Source organism: Podarcis tiliguerta (assembly GCF_965153285.1).
Source record: "Podarcis tiliguerta genome assembly, chromosome: 5".
NCBI lineage: Eukaryota > Metazoa > Chordata > Lepidosauria > Squamata > Lacertidae > Podarcis > Podarcis tiliguerta.
The window spans coordinates 14,278,075-14,299,304 of NC_139538.1; the positions used below are offsets into that span (position 1 = coordinate 14,278,075).

At 43.5% G+C, this 21,230-nt stretch overlaps 1 protein-coding gene across 2 annotated transcripts in view; it reads right to left on the reverse strand.

Annotated features, from left to right (window-relative positions):
* Positions 1-21,230, reverse strand: part of FNDC3B (fibronectin type III domain containing 3B) — a 285,915-nt gene that overhangs the window by 46,267 nt on the left and 218,418 nt on the right. For both annotated transcript variants that reach the window (XM_083441945.1, XM_083441946.1), the window contains exons 8-14: positions 21,070-21,227; positions 18,439-18,498; positions 13,840-13,978; positions 12,093-12,146; positions 9,636-9,760; positions 7,192-7,366; positions 2,555-2,641 (exon numbers count right to left, since the gene is read on the reverse strand). In XM_083441945.1, coding sequence (XP_083298071.1) covers positions 2,555-2,641; positions 7,192-7,366; positions 9,636-9,760; positions 12,093-12,146; positions 13,840-13,978; positions 18,439-18,498; positions 21,070-21,227 — 798 coding nt within the window. The remainder of the gene's footprint in view (positions 1-2,554; positions 2,642-7,191; positions 7,367-9,635; positions 9,761-12,092; positions 12,147-13,839; positions 13,979-18,438; positions 18,499-21,069; positions 21,228-21,230) is intronic.

Here is a 21,230-nt window from a genome sequence, read left to right on the forward strand (position 1 = left end):
CAACAAAACGGACGTGGTTATCTCTGTATTCCAAATTATAAGCTGCCTTGTGCAACAGACCCGAAAGAAATCACCTGAGAAAATAAAATATCGGTGGCACCTCAGCTAAGTTTTGCTCAAAGCAAAACCCACTGAAATCAATGAACCTCATTCATCTCAGTGGGTCTACTCGAGTACAAGCTAGCCGACTAGTCTACGGATGGATTTTACAGTCTCAGAGGCCACCCAACTAATAATAATAATAAAAAAATTAACATATTTCTGTATGCAACAATGGCAGCCAGAATGTTGGTAGCCACTCAATGGAAAGGAAATTATATTCCAACAAAAGGGGGGATGGTTAAGTAAACTTTGTGAGTACCTGGAGTTAGCAAAATTGACGGATTTAATAAGGCATAAGTCAAAAAAATTAATTCAGAAACAATGGAAATGTTTACATGATTATTTATACAAGCAGGGCTCAAATACAAAAATTTGGCTGTGTCTAGACTAACCTTGTGAAGAATACAGAGAACATAAAGAGTTGATTGATTATGAAAGAATCTAAGGAAGCGAAATGCTTGAAGAACAGATGTAAATGTGAGTAAGACAACTAAGAGAAGTGCGGTGAATGCGGTGGAAGTCTTTTATAATATTTTAACTAAGATTTATATATTGCAGTATTTGAAGCAAGAATTTGGTAATAATTCAGGTTATGAAAAGTATTTTTTCTTTTCTTTTTTCTTTATATCTTCTATTCTTTCTTATCTTTTTTATTAGTATTCATTTTGGAAAGTGTGTTTACAGTGTTATGTATTGTTCTTTGTTTTTCTTTGTTTAATTTCTATTTCTTGAAAAAATTAATAAAGTTATTCATCATCATCATTATTATTATTATTATTATTATTATTATTATTATTATTATTATTTATACCCCACCCACCTGGCTGGGCTTCCCCACACAGTCTTAGCAAGCATCTCCCATACCAGGATCTGAAAGATGTTGGGCGCAAACCACCCTAAGTTATTTGTACTGGGGCTGTATCAAATGTTAGTCCTACTCAGAGTTGCTGCTTAGTCGTTTAGTGGTGTCCGACTCTTCGTGACCCCATGGACCAGAGCACGCCAGGCACTTCTGTCTTCTCAGAGTAGAACCATTAAAAACAATGGCTCTTACTCCACTTATGGTCCATTAATTTCAGTGGGTCCACTCAGAATGTCAGTTAGTTGAATACAACCCAATGAAGCAAACAGAACATTCACTGGAATCAAGTCTGAATGAAATTAGTCATATTTATTTCTGAGTCACTTAATTTCTCTTACTGCGATTTCCGATGAAATTTTGTTTGCTAGAGGTGAAAGTGAAGCAGTCTCCCTTTTAAAAACTGCTTTCAATTCCCGCAAAAATTATCTGTCTCCCAGCTGAAAATAGACACTTAAAATAGTTATCAATAGGAGATACGTTTTCCATTCTGAATATTTCCCGGCATTTTAATTGCTACTTCTTTGAGCCATCGTGTAAGAGCTGACACTGAAGTTCAACAATGGAGCTGCTTTCATACTCTAAGTAACTATTTCTGTACACACAAATATATTTCAAATCAGAATTCTGACGTGTACACAAAGTATAAACTCTCAAAAAACAAAGTTAGGGCATCACCTAGTGGCCAGATACTAAAATTACAACTAAAATTAAATCCAGATTTTTTTTTTGTGGATGCAAACTCCAAGTACGATGAGGAGCAGCAAGCAGATGTTAATTAAATAGGAATGAAAGTTTTTAAATAAATCACCCAAAATTTTAATTAATTGGTAGGAACTCAATGTCAATGATAACTTGAGTGAAAGGCATAAAAGACATTTAAATGCTATTTTGGTTCGGACATGTTAGGATAGCAGAGCAAAAAAGGTAATATTCAATATTGCCTTTCCTTCTAACCAGTTTAAAACTGATTTTTGTTTATTAAATTGCTAGCCGTTTTCCACCTGCTCCATGCTTTGAAGTCTTGGTAGTGCAGCAGGGTTGCCATACTTCAAAAAGTAAAAACCCAAGCCTTTTTTTAGGAAGACCCCAAAATCACTGAGCCTTCCCCCCCCCCTTCTTCACAAAAATGCAAAAAACAGATCCAGGCCTTCTGGAAATCCCCCATGCCCCACGGACTCCAATTCCAGACTTTTGCTTCCACCCCTCTTCCAAAATATTTTCATTGCTGTTTCAGTAACAAGAGAGCATAACAAGATTTCAGAGTGCGAGCAAAAGAAATCAAAGATACATTTCAAATGAAAACAAAACGGGCTGCGATCCTAATCCTGGAGCAACAGGATCTAACAGAGTGGGGAGGCCATCAGCTGTAGCTGGAGCAGACAGCAGGGGGCAGGCTAACTCCCCCAGAATGCCCCATCTTTTAACCCAATAATCCCATTTCTCCAAACATCTAATACGAACCATGTAAATATAACATCACAATATGAAGAGTTAAGTCCGGCAATAGAAAACTGGGGTTCGGGGGGGGGGGAGAGAAGAGATTGAAAAAGGAGAGAGAGAGAGAGAGAGAGAAAGAGAGAGAGTACCTACCCTGAATTTATATTGTGTGCTTCTTTTAAGATTTTTCACAGTACATGTTCGGTCTTCTCCAGTGTACTTTGGGTGAAACACACTATCCTAAGGCGTAAAGGAGGACATAAGTTAAACAGGAACTACAGAGGCAATTAAGGAACAGTGTTGACCTTATTACGTCGCTAAGCGACAAGGCATTGTTGCCCCATGAAGAGAGATGCTCTTCTCTATCGCAGAATGTGCCTAATAATAATAATAATAATAATAATAATAATAATAATATCTTATTATTATTTATAACCCGCCCATCTGGCTGGGTTTCCCCAGCCACTCTGGGCGGCTTCCAACAAAATATAAAAATACAATAGTCTATTAAACATTAAGCCCTAAACAGGGCTGCCTTCAGATGTCTTCTAAAAGTCTGGTAGTTGTTGTTCTCTTTGATATCTGGTGGGAGGGCGTTCCGCAAGGCGGGTGCCACTACCGAGAAGGCCCTCTGCCTGGTTCCCTGTAACTTGGCTTCTCGCAGGGAGGGAACCGCCAGAAGGCCCTCGGTACTGGACCTCAGTGTCTGGGTTGGACGATGGGGGTGGAGACGCTCCTTCAGGTATACTGGACCAAGGCTGTTTGGGCTTTAAAGGTCAGAACCAACACTTTGAATTGTGCTTGAAAACGTACTGGGAGCCAGTGTAGGTCTTTCAAGACTGGTGTTCTGTGGTCTCAGCAGCCGCTCCCAGTCCGCATTCTGGATTAACTGTAGTTTCTGGGTCACCTTCAAAGGTAGCCCCACATAGAGCGCATTGCAGTAGTCCAAGCGAGAGATAACTAGAGCATGCACCACTCTGGAGAGACACTCTGCGGGCAGGTAGGGTCTCATCCTGCGTACCAGATGGAGCTGGTAGACAGCTGCCCTGGACAAAGAATTGACCTGCGCCTCCATGGACAGCTGGGAGCCTTCCTTGCAGGCAAAATCTTCTCCTCCCAGGTTCCTCCCAGGTTTCTGTAGTTCTGAATTATTATTTTTTAGCTGGTTGCAGAATGTCTCTGGCGCATTTGTTGTGGGCTTAAAAAGCAGGGGGTGAGGGAGGGAACATGCTGAGAGTCTCAGGACTGCACCAGACACTGCCCTCTTATCAAACCTTCCTGGGCTACCGTAGCCTGTTTGCCTCCTGAAACAACTGCGGCACTCAAACCAAACATCCAAGCAGACGGAGCGCAAACCCAGTGTTGCCCCTTCCAGCCACGTGGGCATCTTCTCACAAGGAGAGGCTCTTTTCACGAGCATGAATCTAAAGCCTCATATACGAGCTTATGTGTCACCAAGCGCCCTGCATTTTGAGAGGTGGTCTGCATTCAGCAGCATCCTACCTGCTTGCCAACGCTTTGCTTATAAACTGAGGGTGCACTGCCAAGGTTATCAAACAAGCCAGAACGCTGCGTACGTGTGATAAACCTGGAATAGTTGTAAAATACTCATATTTGTGGGATCGGCTGTATGAGCCAGCCTTCCTGAACCTGGTGCCTTCCAGATGTCTTGGACTACAACTCCTATCAGCACCAGCCCACGAGGTTCGTGGGATTTGTATTCCAAAACACTGGGCAAGGCTGACTGATATGAGCCATTAATACTTGCAAACATGAGCATGGCGATGATTTAAGGAACCACCATCCCAGTGCAATATCAAAAGCTGGACAATGGGCCATTGACATAAACAAAACAGAGCTGATGTATGGGCCAACAGCTTGCTTCGTAGTAGTAGTAGTAGTAGTAATAATACCGCATTTTTTCGTGTATAAGACTAGGTTTTTCCCCTAAAAATTAATGTCAAAAATTAGGGGGCATCTTATACACGGATAGTATCTCCCCCCATTTTATTAAATCGGAGTCCCCCAAAATAGAGGGTGTCTTATACATGGGGGCTTCTTATAGACAGAAAAATACAACAACAACAACAACAACAACAATAATAATAGTACCCCACCCATCTGACTGGGTTGCCCCAGCCACTCTGGGTGGCTTCCAACATATTAAAAACATAATACAACATTAAACAAACTTCTCTATCCAGGGCTGCTTTCAGATGTTTTCTAAAAGTTGTATGGTTACTTAACTCCTTGACATCCAATGGGAGGGTATTCTACAGGGTGGGTGCCACTACCGAGAAGACCCTGATGCTATTTCACCACCATTAGAGGATGACTCATGGGGGCTACAAAGAAACCACCATGTTGCACTGAGATTGGGCAGGAGAGAAACAACTCAACCTAAGCTTTGTCCTTTCAGCCAATTAAGAATTAACCCACCCCTGGAAAAAAAAAACGGATTGCCTCTAATTGGACCCCTTTGCTCTTTTGCTTTGCACAGGGAGCCATTTTGGGTGCAGCACTGTACACGTACCAAGTTCACAGGTGTTAAGGCGGCACAGCCTGCAACAGGGGCAAAGAGAAGAGCTGCTCAGAAATGGGGTGGGGTGGGGATTTAAGCAAAGCGCAGTGGAAACTAAGGACACACAGAAAGTACTCAGAAAAAGCTCTCCATCTCCAGCACTCCCTGGTCTGGTTTCACAAAGGATGCTTAGATTGTCCCTTGCAGCCAAGGACACCATTATTTCTGGGTCCCTTCAATGTTGTTTCTATGGCACCACATAGCGAATCGTTTTGTGTTGCGAAGGTTTCATAGGAACGCTCAAGTGTAGAGCACTTTAAGCCCAGCGCATCTGATGACGGAGGTTCAGGCTCGGATTCAGATATAACTTTTGTTACGTGGGTCATAGGAGATCTTATTAATATAACCCTCTGTTCACAATGGACTCAGAAAATTCAATCGCAAGACCTATACAAATGCTATAAAAGGCCCTTAAGACATTCCAGGGCACTGCGACTTTTCAGCTGAGGCTCTATAAGTAGCAACGAGGAAGACAATTCAATACGCAGAAGCCCCCAATTTATTGAGATCGGTGCAGCTGCATGAATTTCTGCCTCTGTGGATATTGATACAGTCTACTGGGACTTGCAACAAAAGTTTGCAGCATGGCGTGCTGCAACACCCATCCACACACCCTTACAGGATTTGTCATTCCAACCACACCAGCCCTGGCTTTCTGCCTCATCATCCCAACAATCAGTGAGTATTCCTTCCCCAATCATTACCTCATTTTCTCCCACTGCCCTCTAGACTCTCCCTCCCCCAACGTTTATTTTTTCCTTCCTGCAAACGGTGGGGTTCCCCCAAGCCTGCTAATATATCCTTCTCCCTGTCCCTCACTCTGTCTGTATGTGGCATTTTGGCCGCATAAAGGATCCACAGCGACAGAATGAGCTCACTATTTAATTTCTCAAATGGCATATAACAGATGAAAGTATAAGAATTTCGCTCTGTGGCTTCGTGAGCTCCAAAGTCTACTTGGAGCAAATAAATCCCAGCCAAGACTCTGTGACACATAAGTATTTCACTTCTGCCTTTCCCAACTTCTCTACCATGAAGAGACAACATGGGTGGCAGTTATGTGCTGCCAACCTGAAAGAATTAACCTTTGCTCTCCCCAGAGCCGTGGTTCCCGCCAGGAGATGGTCAACTTCCATGGGATGTCAACTGGCCCAGAGTTATTGCGTTGATGTATCCTGACAGTTCCCAAACTTTTTTCATCGTCAACCTCTTGCAATTTCCTGATGGTCTCGGTGGAACACTTAAATGATTTTTCTGCCTGTTGCGGCAACTCTAATGCACTTTGGGAGATGCTGTATACTCTTCAATTGCATTCCTATTTATGTTGCATTACCCATTGCATCCCACAGAAATCAAACTATAATATACAATAAAATGCAATGAGCAAAATGGTAACAGAAGCAATAATACAATTAAAATCAGTACGGATATTTAATGCAAGCATGACATGGACCACCTGAATGATGCTCATGGACCACTGGTAGGCAACCTAAGGCCCGGGGGCCAGATGCAACCCAATCGCCTTCTCAATCCGGCCTGCAGACGGTCCGGGAATCAGCGTGCTTTTATATGAACAGAATATGTCCATCTCTGGGTTATTTGTGGGGCCTCCCTGGTGTTTTTACATGAGTAGAATGTGTGCTTTTATTTAAAATGCATCTCTGGGTTATTTGTGTGACATAGGAATTCATTCATTTTTTTCTCTCCAAAATATAGTCCAGCCCACCACATGGTCTGAGGGATGGTGGACCGGCCCACGGCTGAAAAAGGTTGCTGACCCCTGGACCACACAGTTTGGGAACCTTCCTCCACAGGATAAAAGCACGCCTCGTTTTTAATGCACATCCTTGATGATTTGTGCTCATGATGCTACCGGGGCAGTCATACGCAATACCACTTTCATTACTGTTTGTGCCTGCAAAAGTATTGGGGCAGTCACACCCTGTAACATTTTGTGCCACCAATGTTCCAATTCCATTTCTGTCCCGCTTTTGTTGCACGTAGCCCCTCTGCGAAGCAATAACGTGGCAGCACTGGGGAAGCCTTGCAGGATAACTAGTACACCATTATCGTGTTAAGAACATGTTGCAGAATACACCTGTGATAAAGCACCAAGAGGAGGGGATTTTCAACCCAGTGCTTGCTTTCCTCTGTATTCAGGGTTCATGCCAGCCCTTCCTGGATTCGGTTGCATTAACTCAGAACTTACATTATCCTCCTCCTGAATCTCCAGGGTGTAGGTGGTGACTTCCTCTGGTGTGCAGCCTTCTGCTTTGTTCCACTGCAGGGTGACCCAGGTGACTCCAGCACGGACAAGCCTCGGTGCAGAAGGGGTTTGAGGAATATTCCCTGACGTGTAGCATACAACTTCTTGGCTGAAGCCACTAAGGAGCAAAAGAAGAGGGAGAGTGTGGCCCTTCAAACATACTGCAAAGTGCAACAGGACACACATCCCCCCGCAAAATACGAAACCCCTTTCCTGCTTAGTAGTCACGCACTGTTTTGAATTCTAAATTCTAAATTGAATCTTAGTGAGCAGGTGCTGGGCAGACACCGGATTTGCTAGTTGCCGTTCAGGATCAGGCATAGGCAAACTTGGCTGTCCAGATGTTTTTGGCCTACAACTTCCATGATCCCTAGCTTGCAGGACCAGTGGTCAGGGATGATGGGATTTGTAGTTCCAAAACATATGGAGGGCAGAGTTTGCCTATGCCTGCCTTAGATAACAAGGCTGGCTGAGATGATGAAGCGCCTCATCTGAACCTGTGGCAGTACTTGAACGAAACAAAGATAAGGTATAAAAAATGGGGAAAGGGCTCATGTTTTGGAACTTGCGGGACTAGAACTTCTGTTTTATTTGGTGCCCGTGCCCGCAAAACAAGGAAGCCACAGATCCACACCTGTCAATTCTTCCAGCCCTCTACCAGTCTAACTGACTAGAGAGTCTCTTGGCTGAACTTCCTCGATCACGTTTATTGCTACTCCTGAACATTCTACTAGACTTTCTCCCTGAGTTCTGCTTTGCAAATCGTGCCTAGTCTTGCTTTCCGTGACTACTCGGTCTTCTAAAGGTAAAGGGACCCCTGACCATTAGGTCCAGTCGTGACTGACTCTGGGGTTGTGGCGCTCATCTTGCTTTATTGGCTGATGGAGCCGGCGTACAGCTTCCGGGTTATGTGGCCAGCATGACTAAGCCGCTTCTGGCAAACCAGAGCAGCGCACGGAAACGCCGTTTACCTTCCCGCCGGAGTGGTACCTATTTATCTACTTCCGCTGGCGCGCTTTCGAACTGCTAGGTTAGCAGGAGCAGGGACCGAGCAACGGGAGCTCACCCCGTTGCAGGGATTCAAACCGCCGACCTTCTGATCGGCAAGCCCTAGGCTCTGTGGTTTAACCCACAGCGCCACCCGCGTCCCTACTCACTCTACTAGTGGAAGCAGAATACAGCTTTGTTTCGTGTTTCTTATTCCGGTTTACGTTTTAGGATTTACTGCACTACACAGCAGTGATACTTCAGTACACAAATGGCAGTATATAATTATTTTTTAATAAACACAACAAATAATTCTTCCTAACTTGATGCTGACACTTTTCCGTTTCCAGCTGCAAATCGAGGCTGAAATGCACGTTCTGTCTCTCTCCTGCTCTGAGCGAGGAAGGCCGTCAATTCGATTTAAATCACTAGTCAGTAAGACTTGATTTAAATCTTTTTTAAAAAAAGAAAGACTCATTCTTGCTGGTATAATCTTAATATTTACAACCAGACGAAGGTTTCATTTTTGGAATAACAAATTTTCAGTAGTTTTTACAGTTATATTAAAAATTACTGATTTGGTTATACCATTAGAAACACATTGACAGATAATTATGAAATTATTGTGAGGTTTAAGAAGTCAACTGTTTATATCTGGACAACTTTTCTGCTGTACTTTATTGGAAGGAGGAAAACAATCATTTCCTTAATAACAATCTAAACAATTTATTTAACTAAAACAATAACATTATAGCATATGTATCCATGTTTGTTAACTGATGTGGTTAAACGGGTTTAAAGAAAAAACAAAAAACGTAGACTGAGTTTTAGCACACCTGAAAAACTTAAAACAAATCCTTATTTCCTGATGAATAGCCTTTGCACTATAATGTAACTTAAATAGAAAACTATCTTTAGAAAGCATTTTATTTTAAAAATCCAATTTAAATAAAATAAATCTGATTTAAATTTTAAAAATCCAATTTAAATAAAATAAATCTGATTTAAATTTTAAAAATCCAATTTAAATAAAATAAATCTGATTTAAATTTTAAAAATCCGATTTTTCTGATTCTTTTTTTAAATAAAAAAATCATTGAGTTTTATCCACCCTGCTCCTTAGACTCAGTGTTGCCTCTACATAACATAGTAGGGAGGAAGATGGGCTCTGCCTGGCACTGACTCAGGTTCCCCTGACTGCTGGTGTCCCTGCCGTCCACCCTCCCTGCCCTACATGCTCTACCGGAACAAAATTGGTTGGACAGTGTAGAAAGCAGAATTCTGGACTAGGTGGGCCTCTGGACTGATCCAATAAGGCTCTTCTTATAATTCTTAGCTCTGAGTTCAATTTGGGAGGCCGGCGACGCACACAGGTGCAGCTGCGATCAGGTGCAACTTACCTCATGCCTATGTCATTCTGAGCTGCTAATCGGAATGTGTAGCCCACAGCCGGACAAAGCTTCGTCAGCTTGTAATGTTTTTGGCTCCCAAAGTAACATTCTCTGAAAACATTGCTTCTTTTTCCCTGAAAGAGAACAACGGCACAAAACTTAATATGGATTCATGAATGTCACGTTTCCCAAAGTCAAAATGGACGATCTTTCACTAATTGCTTATCGTCGTTTAAAAAAATGCACATGTGCGCACCTCCTTCTGTGCAATGCCTGCGTGTACCTTATGCTGCACACTCTGATTGATTGATCAGCGTCCTCAACAGACTAAAGCCTCGGTTTCGGGTTAAAATTTGCGCCTGGATTAGCTGGTGGAGCCGGCGGCAAGTCTGAGAGCTCCTGGACAGATTGCCACTAAGCAGGCTACACTGAAGTGCCTGCTTAACTCTCCTTTTTTCCTATTTATTTATTTTCTTGTTGTTGTTGTTTAGTCGTTTCCGACTCTTCATGACCCCATGGACCACAGCACGCCAGGCACTCCTGTCTTCCACTGCCTCCCGCCGTTTGGTCAGACTCACGCTGGTAGCTTCAAGAACACTGTCCTACCATCTCGTCCTCTGTCGTCCCCTTCTCCTTGTGCCCTCAATCTTTCCCAACATCAGGGTCTTTTCCAGGGAGTCTTCCCTACTCATGAGGCAGGGGCGTAGCGTGCGGGATGCAGGGGGGGCCGGCCGCACCGGGCGCAACATCTGGGGGGGGGGCGCTCACACTCGCAGTGCTAAAATCCACGGGTTAGGGGGTGCAAATTACTTGCCTTGCCCCGGGTGCTGACAACCCACGCTACGCCACTGTCATGAGGTGGCCAAAGTATTGGAGTCTAAACTTCAGGATCTGTCCTTCCAGTGAGCACTCAGGGCTGATTTCCTTCAGAATGGATAGGTCTGATCTTCTTGCAGTCCATGGGACTCTCAAGAGTCTCCTCCAGCACCATAATTCAAAAGCATCAATTCTTCTCAGCGATCAGCCTTTCTTATGGTCCAGCTCTCACTTCCCTACATCACCACTGGGAAAACCATAGCTTTAACTATATGGACCTTTGTTGGCAAGGTGATGTCTCTGCTTTTTAAGATGCTGTCTAGGTTTGTCATTGCTTTTCTCCCAAGAAGCAGGCGTCTTTTAATTTCGTGACTGCTGTCACCATCTGCAGTGATCATAGAGCCCAAGAAAGTAAAATCTCTCACTGCCTCCATTTCTTCCCCTTCTATTTGCCAGGAGGTGATGGGACCAGTGGCCATGATCTTCATTTTTTTGATGTTGAACTTCAGACCATATTTTGCGCTCTCCTCTTTCACCCTCATTAGAAGGTTCTTTAATTCCTCCTCACTTTCTATTTTTTAATTCCTCCTCACTTTTACGTTTCTTTATTTTCTAAAGAAACTTAGAAGGCAGTTTCTCCTTCTGTATCCAAAGCTGGCAGACTTGAGAAATAACTGGCTGTCTCAAGCACAATGCCGTTTCCTTTCAGGAGCTAACGAAGTTCACCTCTGTAGAGTTTTTGAAATAAGTAACATTTGTTTATCTATTCAAATTGCCTTTTGTCTGGTGACAATGTGCGAAAAGGTATGTTCTGTGGTGGCTACCTGACTCCGGAACTCCTCTCCTGAGAGATTTGGATGACTCCTTCATTCAGGAGTTTTTGACCCACCTGTTTATTTTGACGGATGTAAATTATTTTTTTTGCTGCGGCTTTTTTTTATATTTTAATGCTCTTCTTGTACAGAGGAAGAGCAGGAGAGAAATGGATTTAAAGAAATAAACATGCCTACGCTTCCCAAGCTAGGCATGGGTTGGCTGCTATTTCAGACGCCTCACAGTGGATTGTGTTTTGTGTTCCACTGACAATCACACCAGAGACTGGCTGATATGCTAATGGGTGTTGCAATCCAAATCTTCTGAATGGCCCCAGGTTGGTGACAACTCGTTTAAGACAACAACAAAAAAGCAAACGCACTTGAAGTCAGCAAACACAAAAATGTACGATTTTACACTCACTTTTAAGACCTTAATACCAGGGACATAGGCTGTGCACACACCATGCATTTAAAGCACATGACATCCCCTAAAGAATCATGGGGGGTTGTAGTTTATCCCCCCGCAAAGCTATAATTCCTAGCACCCTGCACAAACTTCAGCTCCCAGGATTGTTTGGGGGAAGTCAAGTGCTTTAAATGCATTGTCCATATGCAGCCATAATCACCTGCATGGTTTGAACTGTACTGGTGTTTCTGAACTGCGTTGTTTACATGTTGTTGAATATGTTTTACAGGGCATAACCACAAAAAATCTGACTTTACACCTCCAGAATTCCATTCTCCTGTGTTTGAAGGATTTTGTGCTTCTCTATAGAACAGATTTAGGGCAAAACAGAAAGCTCATTGCTGTTTTTCCTGATTGATTATCACTTACCTCATCCCACTCTAAAAGGTAGCTGGTGATTTTTGAACCATTGTCGATAGGGGCCTGCGCATGGGGAGAAAGAACAGAATAGGAAACTGGCAGGAAGATTACAGGGGGAAAGACTTTTAGAAATCCCCACAGCAAAAATTTAAACAGATGTTGCACCTTTTGGGTTTCATTTACACTTTCATGATCAGCATTTATATAGAAACACAGAAAGCTACTTTATACTGTGTCAGACCATCTAGGCCAGTCAGACCATCTTGTCTACATTGACCAGCAACTGTTCTCCAGAGTGTCAAACAGGGGTCTAGGAATACCAGAGGCTGGGCTCTTTTGCAAACAAAGCAAGTGTTTTACCACATCAGCTATACAGTGCCTTCATTTGTGCTTCTTCTGGCCATGAGCGTTACTCTTGAGAAATTTTGTCCCCCTCTGAAGCAAACCTGAAGATTGCCTCACACATCACACCAGCTGTGTGGCGACTACTGAGCAGAAAATCCACAAAGTAAGCATGAAACAGCTTGCAGGATTTGAGCCAGTTTTAATCACATTGCTGAAATTTCCCTTTTCTGAGCCCAAATGTTACAGAAACGTCTTCAACTTCCCACACAAAATGCTACAATAGAGTTCCTCAGCAGAAACGGCTTGACGGGTTTAACACCAGAAGTGACATAACAATATGCCATGGTTTGTTTTAGCCGTATTTTGGTTCAACAAACCATGAATCATCTCAAAGGTGACCAAACAGGCCACGGCTTGGTTTCTCTAAAGCTTGGCTTGTTCTCCAGCTGCTCTTGCCTCATGTTGCTGCTGCTTTGTAAGCCTCTTAGGGTGGTTAGGCAAGATTGTTGGATTTGGACGCAACATCAGTTAAAACAAGCCATGGTTCATAAGCTGATACCAAACCATGAATTCACACTTTGTGGCTTGCTTCCAACCCGGCTCACCCAAACCATGGTTAGCCAGCTAGGCTGAGCTCAGACATTCAAGCAAACCTCATTCTGCCTAAACAGACCATGGCTTATTGTTACAGGTGAACCAGGCCAGTTGCTGATAGCTTGGAGACAGGAAGAAGATCAGATGAGAACCCTCAGCTGCCTGACAAAAGCAGGAAGATAAAGAGAAGCCCTTCAGAAAATCCGTTAAGAATGTCCATAGGAAGAGGCCCGAGCCTAGCAGCAGCAGCAGCAATAATAATAATAATTTATTATTTATACCCTGCCCATCTGGCTGGGTTTCCCCAGCCAATCTGGGCGGCTTCCAACAAAACACTAAAATACCTATGAAACATTAAAAGCTTCCCTAAACAGGGCTGCCTTCAGATGTCTTCTAAAAGTTTGGTAGTTATTTTTCTCTTTGACATCTGGTGGGAGGGCTTTCCATAGGGCGGGTGCCACTACCGAGAAGGCCCTCTGCCTGGTTCCCTGTAACTTGGCTTCTCGCCGCGAGGGAACCACCAGAAGGCCCTCGGCGCTGGACCTCAGTGTCCGGGCAGAACAATGGAGGTGGAGATGCTCCTTCAGGTATACTCCTTCAGAAGGGGAAGGATTTGATGACTCTTGGGTTCCCTTCTAACTCCTAACTTCTAACAGTTCTGTGATGGTGGGAAGTCCCGGCCCACATAGGAAACAGCTTATTGTTGACGCAAATGTACTTCCCCTTGCTTTGCTCATATATGCCAGAAACAGTCCACCAATCTGTTTTTTGAAAGGATGCAGCACAAAAAGGATCTCAGAGCTTTCACATTGCTTACCTTCCACTGTAAAGTTAGGGAATTTTTGGTCCTGTGCGAAGGTTTGGGTGGGAAAGGACATTCCGGGGCACAGCTGTGCGTGGTGAAGCTAACGGGTTCTGAACGGGATCCCTTTACTGAATTGTAGACGGCATATACCCTGAAATAGGGAACAAAGTTTGAAGGCGGAAAATAAGAAGGTGTTATTTAGTTGCATCTGAAGGAGTGCTTCCTTGCTCCTTTCGTCAACCTCACTAGAATGTTTTAGCAGGTCAGTGTTCAGTGACCCTGGTGAACAACCTAGCGCTATCTGACGCTGTAGCCTCGCCGAACACCTACTGCATGGATTAAGGACACGTGACCTGCTCAGATGCCGTTGGACCACAACTCCCATAGGTCCCAACCTCCAGCATGGCCAATGATCAGGAGTGATGGGAGCTCAAATCCAAGAACATCTGAAGGGCCACAGATCCTGGTCCCCCCGATATACTGGATTAGTGCCTTGGATGGGAAATGTCCGGGAAGCCAATGTAGGAGCAGGATACCATGCAGACATGTATTTTCTGAAAACAAGTGGATGTTTGATAAGTTGCAGGAGAAGTTCTGTTAGTGAATTCCTGTTTTTATAATACTGTTTTACTGGTTTTTCTGCTTCGTATATGCTTTTGTGTTATATTTTGGTATACAAATTAAAACAGATTTTTTAAAAAAAAGAAATATCAAGCAGTTTTTAAAGTAGTTAAATAGATAGATAGATAATTTATTACGGACAAAGACCAGCTTCCAGAACACAATAAAAACAGAATTCATAAAGATAAAATATACAATTAGAGCAGATTGCAGCAATAGCTCATGAGTTAAAATTGAGATATATACCTACACCCGTACAACTGAGATTTGGGCTACCATAAAAGTTGACACTGAGGCGCCCCAAAGGGCAACTTCAGCTTTTCACTAGTAAGCTATTTTATTCTAGAGGATGATCTGTGCCTACAAATCTGGGTGCAGAATCTGGCTACCAGCCAGGTTGTCTTGTGATCTTTGCCTAAGAGGAGAGAATTAAGTTTAGACTTGTCTGAAAGATCGGCGAGCCTCTTTGGCAAAGGATCAGTGGTGTCTCTACGAATCTCAGCATAAAAAAGACATCTAAAAAATATATGTTCGGGGCTTCCTATCTCTCCTAATGGGCAGGCGCAAAGTCTCTGTGCATACGGGACTCTTCTATAGGAGCCTTCCAGAACCGGTGAGGTCAAGGCCCAGCTTCTAGCAAGAGTGAAAGCCCTTCTTGCATTTCTGGATTTGAGGAAATAGAGATATGTTGCTGGAGCGGCTACTTATCTCCCGTTTAAGTAGTTAAATAAAAAATAGATGCTACTGTGTAAGAGGCTCTTTTTACTAGAGTGGGCCCAGCTTTTGTAGGGCAGTCGGAACAGTTCACGTTCAAAGGCACAAGCTCAATATGTAGTCCAAATGCAGGGGGACGGAACCAGAAACTAACCATCTTCAGTCCAGACAAGCCCCCTCTGCCAAATTTAGGTTATTTATTCACATCAACATGGCCCTAACCTGGTTCAAAAATGACCTCCTGTGACTAGGGGGGGACAATGCCAAAGGGCTTCTCCATATTTTGAGTTTCAGTGTTCTCTCTCTTTTTTTGCAGGCTGAGCAGTGAATCAGAACCTGGTGTGAGAGGCAAGACCATTTGCGCCAGCCATTCGGCAAGGCATTCCCATGACTCCACTGAAGTGCTAGATTGGGAAGCTTTGAAGAACTGGCTTGGAGCTCTCAAGGAAGACTAGCACTCCTTGAGAACTGGTATAGGGCATAAGGCGTGAGCTAGTGCAAATTTTGCCTCATCAGCTCGCCTTGGGATATATGGCAATATGTGCACCGTATCTACTACATTGTAAAATGAATGAGTTAACACAAATATTTACGCGTTTGTACGTGAATCTTTCGAAAGCAGAGCTCCTTTAAAAGGGATGCAGACAAAACAAAGCAACTAGAAATTGCATCAGAACATTGTGTGGGTTTCTATTTGAGGCTACTAAGCGCTGAACATGACCCACAATGACATCTCCTTGGAAAGAAATAAAGACACCTGCATTCACAAAGGAGTGACATATGAAAGATGCTGGAAAGCCTTATACAGTAGTGTATAAGCAGCAAAAACCACAGGCATATTCCAGAACAGTTTATCCCTCTGAAAATGTCAACCTCTGGAAAACGTTGCCAAGGTTAAGACACTCTTGACTTCGCTTCTGCGCTCTCTTGTCCAAACTGGGCAACCAAATGAACACGTAAATAGCTTCTCCCGTATAACTTCGGGTGTGCTGTCGTTTTGGATGCAACTTGGATCCAGCCGTAAGTTTTCTCTGTAAATCATTTCTAGGCCGTATCTCTTGAACGCCTTCTTTATTGGCGTGTGAATGTGGGAGACGACACATGGAGCAAGCAAAGGAGACAGTCTCTCTGCCTTTGCCAAAACGTAGCAAGGCAACCCAAAGCAATTCCCTCCCTTAAACCAAAGGGAACCAACGGCTGGACAAAAATGCTTCCCTCACACTGCGACATGCCAGAGAAGGGAGTTCTGGTGGTGGCAGAGAAACACAAAGCCCACCCTCAATCTAGCACAGGTCCCCAGGAACCTGTTTGGGGATTTAACGTATTTTTCGCTCCATAAGACACATTTTTTCCTCCTAAAAAGTAAAGGGAAATGTCTGTGCGTCTTATGGAGCGAATGCACTGGACGGCAGAGGGATCCCTCAGCTGCCGCTGCAGTCGTGAGCTGAGGGATACCTCCACAGCCGGAGCCATGGCTCCCGTCCATTGCTCGCTGTAAAACAAGCAGAGCAAGAGCCACTGACATGCTCTGCGCAGCTCTCGCTTTAAAGGAAGAGCTGCGCAGAGCGTGTCAGCGGCGCTTGCTCTGCTGGCTTCACAGTGAGCTGGCAGGAGGGGCGGAAGGGGCTCCCGTCTGCCCCTCCGTCCGCCTCGCTGTAAAACAAGCAAAGCATCTGTCCCGGTGTGTCTCCTCCTCTTGCTCCGGCGTTGCCTCGGTTTACAGCGAGGCGGGAGGAAGGATGGGCAAGCAAAGTGAGAGCTGCGCAAAGCAGGACAAAAGCCATGTAAGCAGCTCTTACTTTCCTTGCTTTAAAGGAAGAAAAGCAAGAGCCGCTTACACACTCTGCACAGAAGTTTTTTCCCTTGTTTTCCTCCTCTAAAAACTAGGTGCGTCTTATGGTCAGGTGCGTCTTATGGAGCGAAAAATACGGGTATCTTCTTGCACCCTTCTCTGGGGTCTGGTAGTATCTGGGGCAGTAGCCAACTACATCTTACTCAGAGCAGATCCATTAAATTTAATGAACGAGACTAAGTCAGGCGAATTAATTTCAATGGGTCTACTCTAAGAAAAACTTAGGCATTTCCATAACTGTTTGTTTTTTGCATGCTACGTGGCTTTTCACATAACGTAATTTTCTGGAAATCAAGTGGAAGCTCAGGGCTCATTTCTGTGTCGTTTCCAGGAAAATACCATTTTGCGACTCCCTTAACTTGGAAAATGGTGGGAGTTTTGTGCTGATAAGGTTTGGGGCAGTATGGCGGCCTGCAGTTCTTTCCCGCCATTTAAAATTTAGCATGGTGGCATATTAACCAAAAAGCCATATTTCTACAACACAAAAAGGTACTGCCATGTAAAGGGCGGTTGAAACTCCATGTCTGAATGCAGCCTTAGTTGACAATCATCCGTTGGTTCCACATTCATTAACTCAAACATGGAGAAACTCTAGCCCAAAGGCCTAACTGAGCCCACCAAGCCTCTTCATTCGGCTGTGAGGCTGCTTGGGCCTAGCCATGCCCATGTGGGGCAGGTAAAGATTCAGCTGGGCTGAAATGGAGACACTTAACTTGTGGGGGGGTGCTTTTTTGCGTTTTGTTTTTAATACTCTGTGCTGGAGTCTCCAGCTGTTGTTGGACTACAAATCCCAACATTCCTAGCTAGCAGGACCAGTTTTAAGGGTGATGGGAACTGTAGTCCCAAAACTGGAGACCCAAGATTGGGAAACCCTGCTCTAACAAGACTGAGACACAATATTTTTTGTAGGCAGGAACATCTAGTCTACCTTATTCTTATCACTCAACCATTCTAGAAGCTTTTTAAAGTTTTTCCTCAGAAACAACAATCCAGCAACGGAATGTAAAACAACGAAATAAATCTAAACAGGCAGGGAGAGATTTGGAGCACACAGCCTGTTTAAACATGTGTGGAAAAGGGGTCTTATCCTTGACCTATGTAGTCAAGAGAAAAACAACATTTCCAGTATTTTACGTTTACTGACATTACAGTGACCGTCCAAATATTGACAATCCCAGATAACTTTTGTTAATACCTGTAAACTTAGCGATACACTGAGGAACACCAAGCTGCCAACATTGACTTAGATTATGTCCCAAAAGAGGGGAAAACACGATTCTGTTTTCAAGCACTTACAAAATTAAGCCAGATAATTAAATATCCACATGTAAATGTCAGCAACTATAAAGTTTGGGACAGTCCGCTGCAACATTTATCACCAAAGGGATTGAATCTGCAAAATCTCACCAACCAATGTAGCTCACCTGACATGATATTCCGTTGCTGGCCTAAGATCTTTCAGTTTGTATTCCAATTCTTCTCCACTAAAAAAAGGAAATGAAAAATGGTAACCTTTATACAAAGAGTGCCAATTTACATAAATGTATAGCACACCTTACTTCTAAAGACGTAAAAAAACCAGCCTCTGAAGGAAAAGTAGTAATTTCAAGCAGTGTAAAATGCAATTAAGCACAATTGAGCTAATCCCAGGTTTTATTTTCTATAACAGAGTACACTGTAAATATTTCTTTCATTCTTTTTTTAAGGACAGAGCAACCTCTAATCAATGTCTAACACAGTCCAGGCATGCTCACAGTGCTGATTCCAAAAAGAGAAAAATGGTCATCAATGGATCATGGAGGCTACAGGCCTAAATCAGTCCTACCCCACTCTTCTTTTTGGGTATTCTCGAGTCAATTCTGGCACTGTTTTACAGATTTTACAAAATATAGATTTTGTATGTGTATGCTCATTGTTTCATTCGTTTTGTAAACCTCTCTTAAAGGTCAGTATGTAAATAATACTACTATGCCTCTTGGATACCATGGAGAGTTTTAAAGCAGTGGAATTTCCATTGGTATGGCTGTAAAGATACTGTATAGTGGTACCTTGGTTCTCAAGCTTAATCCGTTCCGTTTGACTCCCGAAACGGTTCAAAAACCAAGGTGCAGCTTCCAACTGGCTGCAGGAGCTTGCTGCACTCAATTGGAAGCTGCGGAAGCCGCGCCGGACGTTCAGCTTCTGAAAAACGTTCGCAAACTGGAACACTCACTTCCACATTTGCGGTGTTCAGGAGCCGATTTGTTCAGGAGTACCACCACCCAAGCCATTTGGGAACCAATGTACCACTGTATTTTGGTACAAAATATGGATTGTGTGACTACAGTGACACACTCACAACATGCAACCTATGTTACGAAAGCCAAGCCATTGTGCTCAGCCACCATGTTCTAAACTCGTTATAAGTCCAGAGCACTTACAATAGAAAGGCCTCCGCTGCACTACGCATTTAAATCAGTGTCAAACAACTTTAAACAGTAGCTGCTTCCCCCAGAGAATCCTGGGAAACGATATATATGATATACAATATCTTTATGGTCATTGTCCCATACAGAACAATGAAACTGAAAATTTATATAAAACATTCAAAACCCCCTAAAAACTCCGAACCCCCATTTTAAAATACAATATACTAGAGAGACTCCTTATGCCTCATTTAGAACCAGAATTGTATTTGCGTAAAAACTGTCCTGGTCTTTATGACCCTATACCTTCTTTCAGAAGGCAGAAGCTGAAAGAGATCATTTCCAGGGTGAGTACTATCCTGCACTATCTCTGCAGCTTTCTTATGGCACCTGACAGCATAGATTTGATCTAAGGTGGGAATAGTGCACCCAATTATTCTCTCTGTAGTCTTTACAACCCTGGACAGCATTGTTTTTTCCCTGGCCATGCAGCTCCCAAACCACACACACAGACCCTAAGTTTATGCACTCTCCAAAGTACAATGGTAAAATGCCACCAACAGGTCCTTTGAGAGATTGTTTTTTCGGAGGATTCTCAGAAAATATAACCTCTGCTATGCTCTCTTCATCAGGTCTTTCCTGTTTTCTCCCCATGTTAGGTCATCTTCTCAACTCCATTCCCAGAAATCGAAACACCGAGACCTGTTCCACGCACTTCCCCTCAATAATAAGTGGCTGAATATTCAATTTACATTTCCTAAAGTCCACAATCATCTCTTTTGTTTTCTTTAAGTTAAGGAGTAAATTGTTTTTCCTGCACCACTCCCCCAACTGCTCAACTTCCTTCCTATAGGCCGCCTCCCTCTCTCCACCCGTGATTAAACCAACCACCGTTGTATCATCTGAAGACTTAAAGATCTTATTACTGTGGGGCACAGTCAGCTGTATAGAGCTTATATAAAAGTGGGCGTAGTTGCTTAAAGGCGCTGAAAGTTGTTAGGAGACCCCTCTTTCTCCTGCAGAGCTACAGTGCCCTCGGAAGAGGGTCTGGCTGTTCAACCAGTCTGGAAATTACAGGTCTGCTGTGGGGGAAGATGGGTTCTTCCAACACGTCTCAGCATCCTTAACAAATTACAGCCACCAGGATTCTTTGGTGGAAGCTGTGACTATTTAAAGCAATACGATGCTGAACTTATACATATAAATCCCACACTTCCACAAGCCCTATTGCTTCCCATATTAAAATTCAGTGACATCCAAGCTTATGGAAATGCTCTCAAAGGCAAAAGGTGAATTCGTAAATTTCTTTGCTAAATGGCCTCTTTCTAGATGAAATGTGTGGACTACACAGTAGTCAAGCTGGCAGGCCACCAATATTCCGCTCTGGAAGTCATTGGGATACACACACACACACACACACTCTCAGCAGACGGCTATTCCAGCTGGTGAACACTATGGAAAAAACCGCTGGGAGGGGAGCTGAAAGGGAGGAGGAAATGGCAAAATGACAACTGTGAAAGTGGAAGGAACATTGTGCTTCACGCTGGAAAAAGAGCGGTGGCAGCTTCTCCTTACCCTTCCAACCCCAACACCTTAGTTTTTGGTTTTTTTAAGACCATGTAAAAATCGTAGCACTTGGATATTCTCTACCTGTAAATCATTTTGTACTTTCCATCCCTCCCTTTGTCTGATAAGGCAACTTCGTAAATACAGGTATAAGGCAAACCGTTGCTGTGCCTATCCACACTCAGAAGGTCATTCGGAGGAGACCATGTGAGCAAAACGGTCCTGGCCTGGATATCGGAAACCTA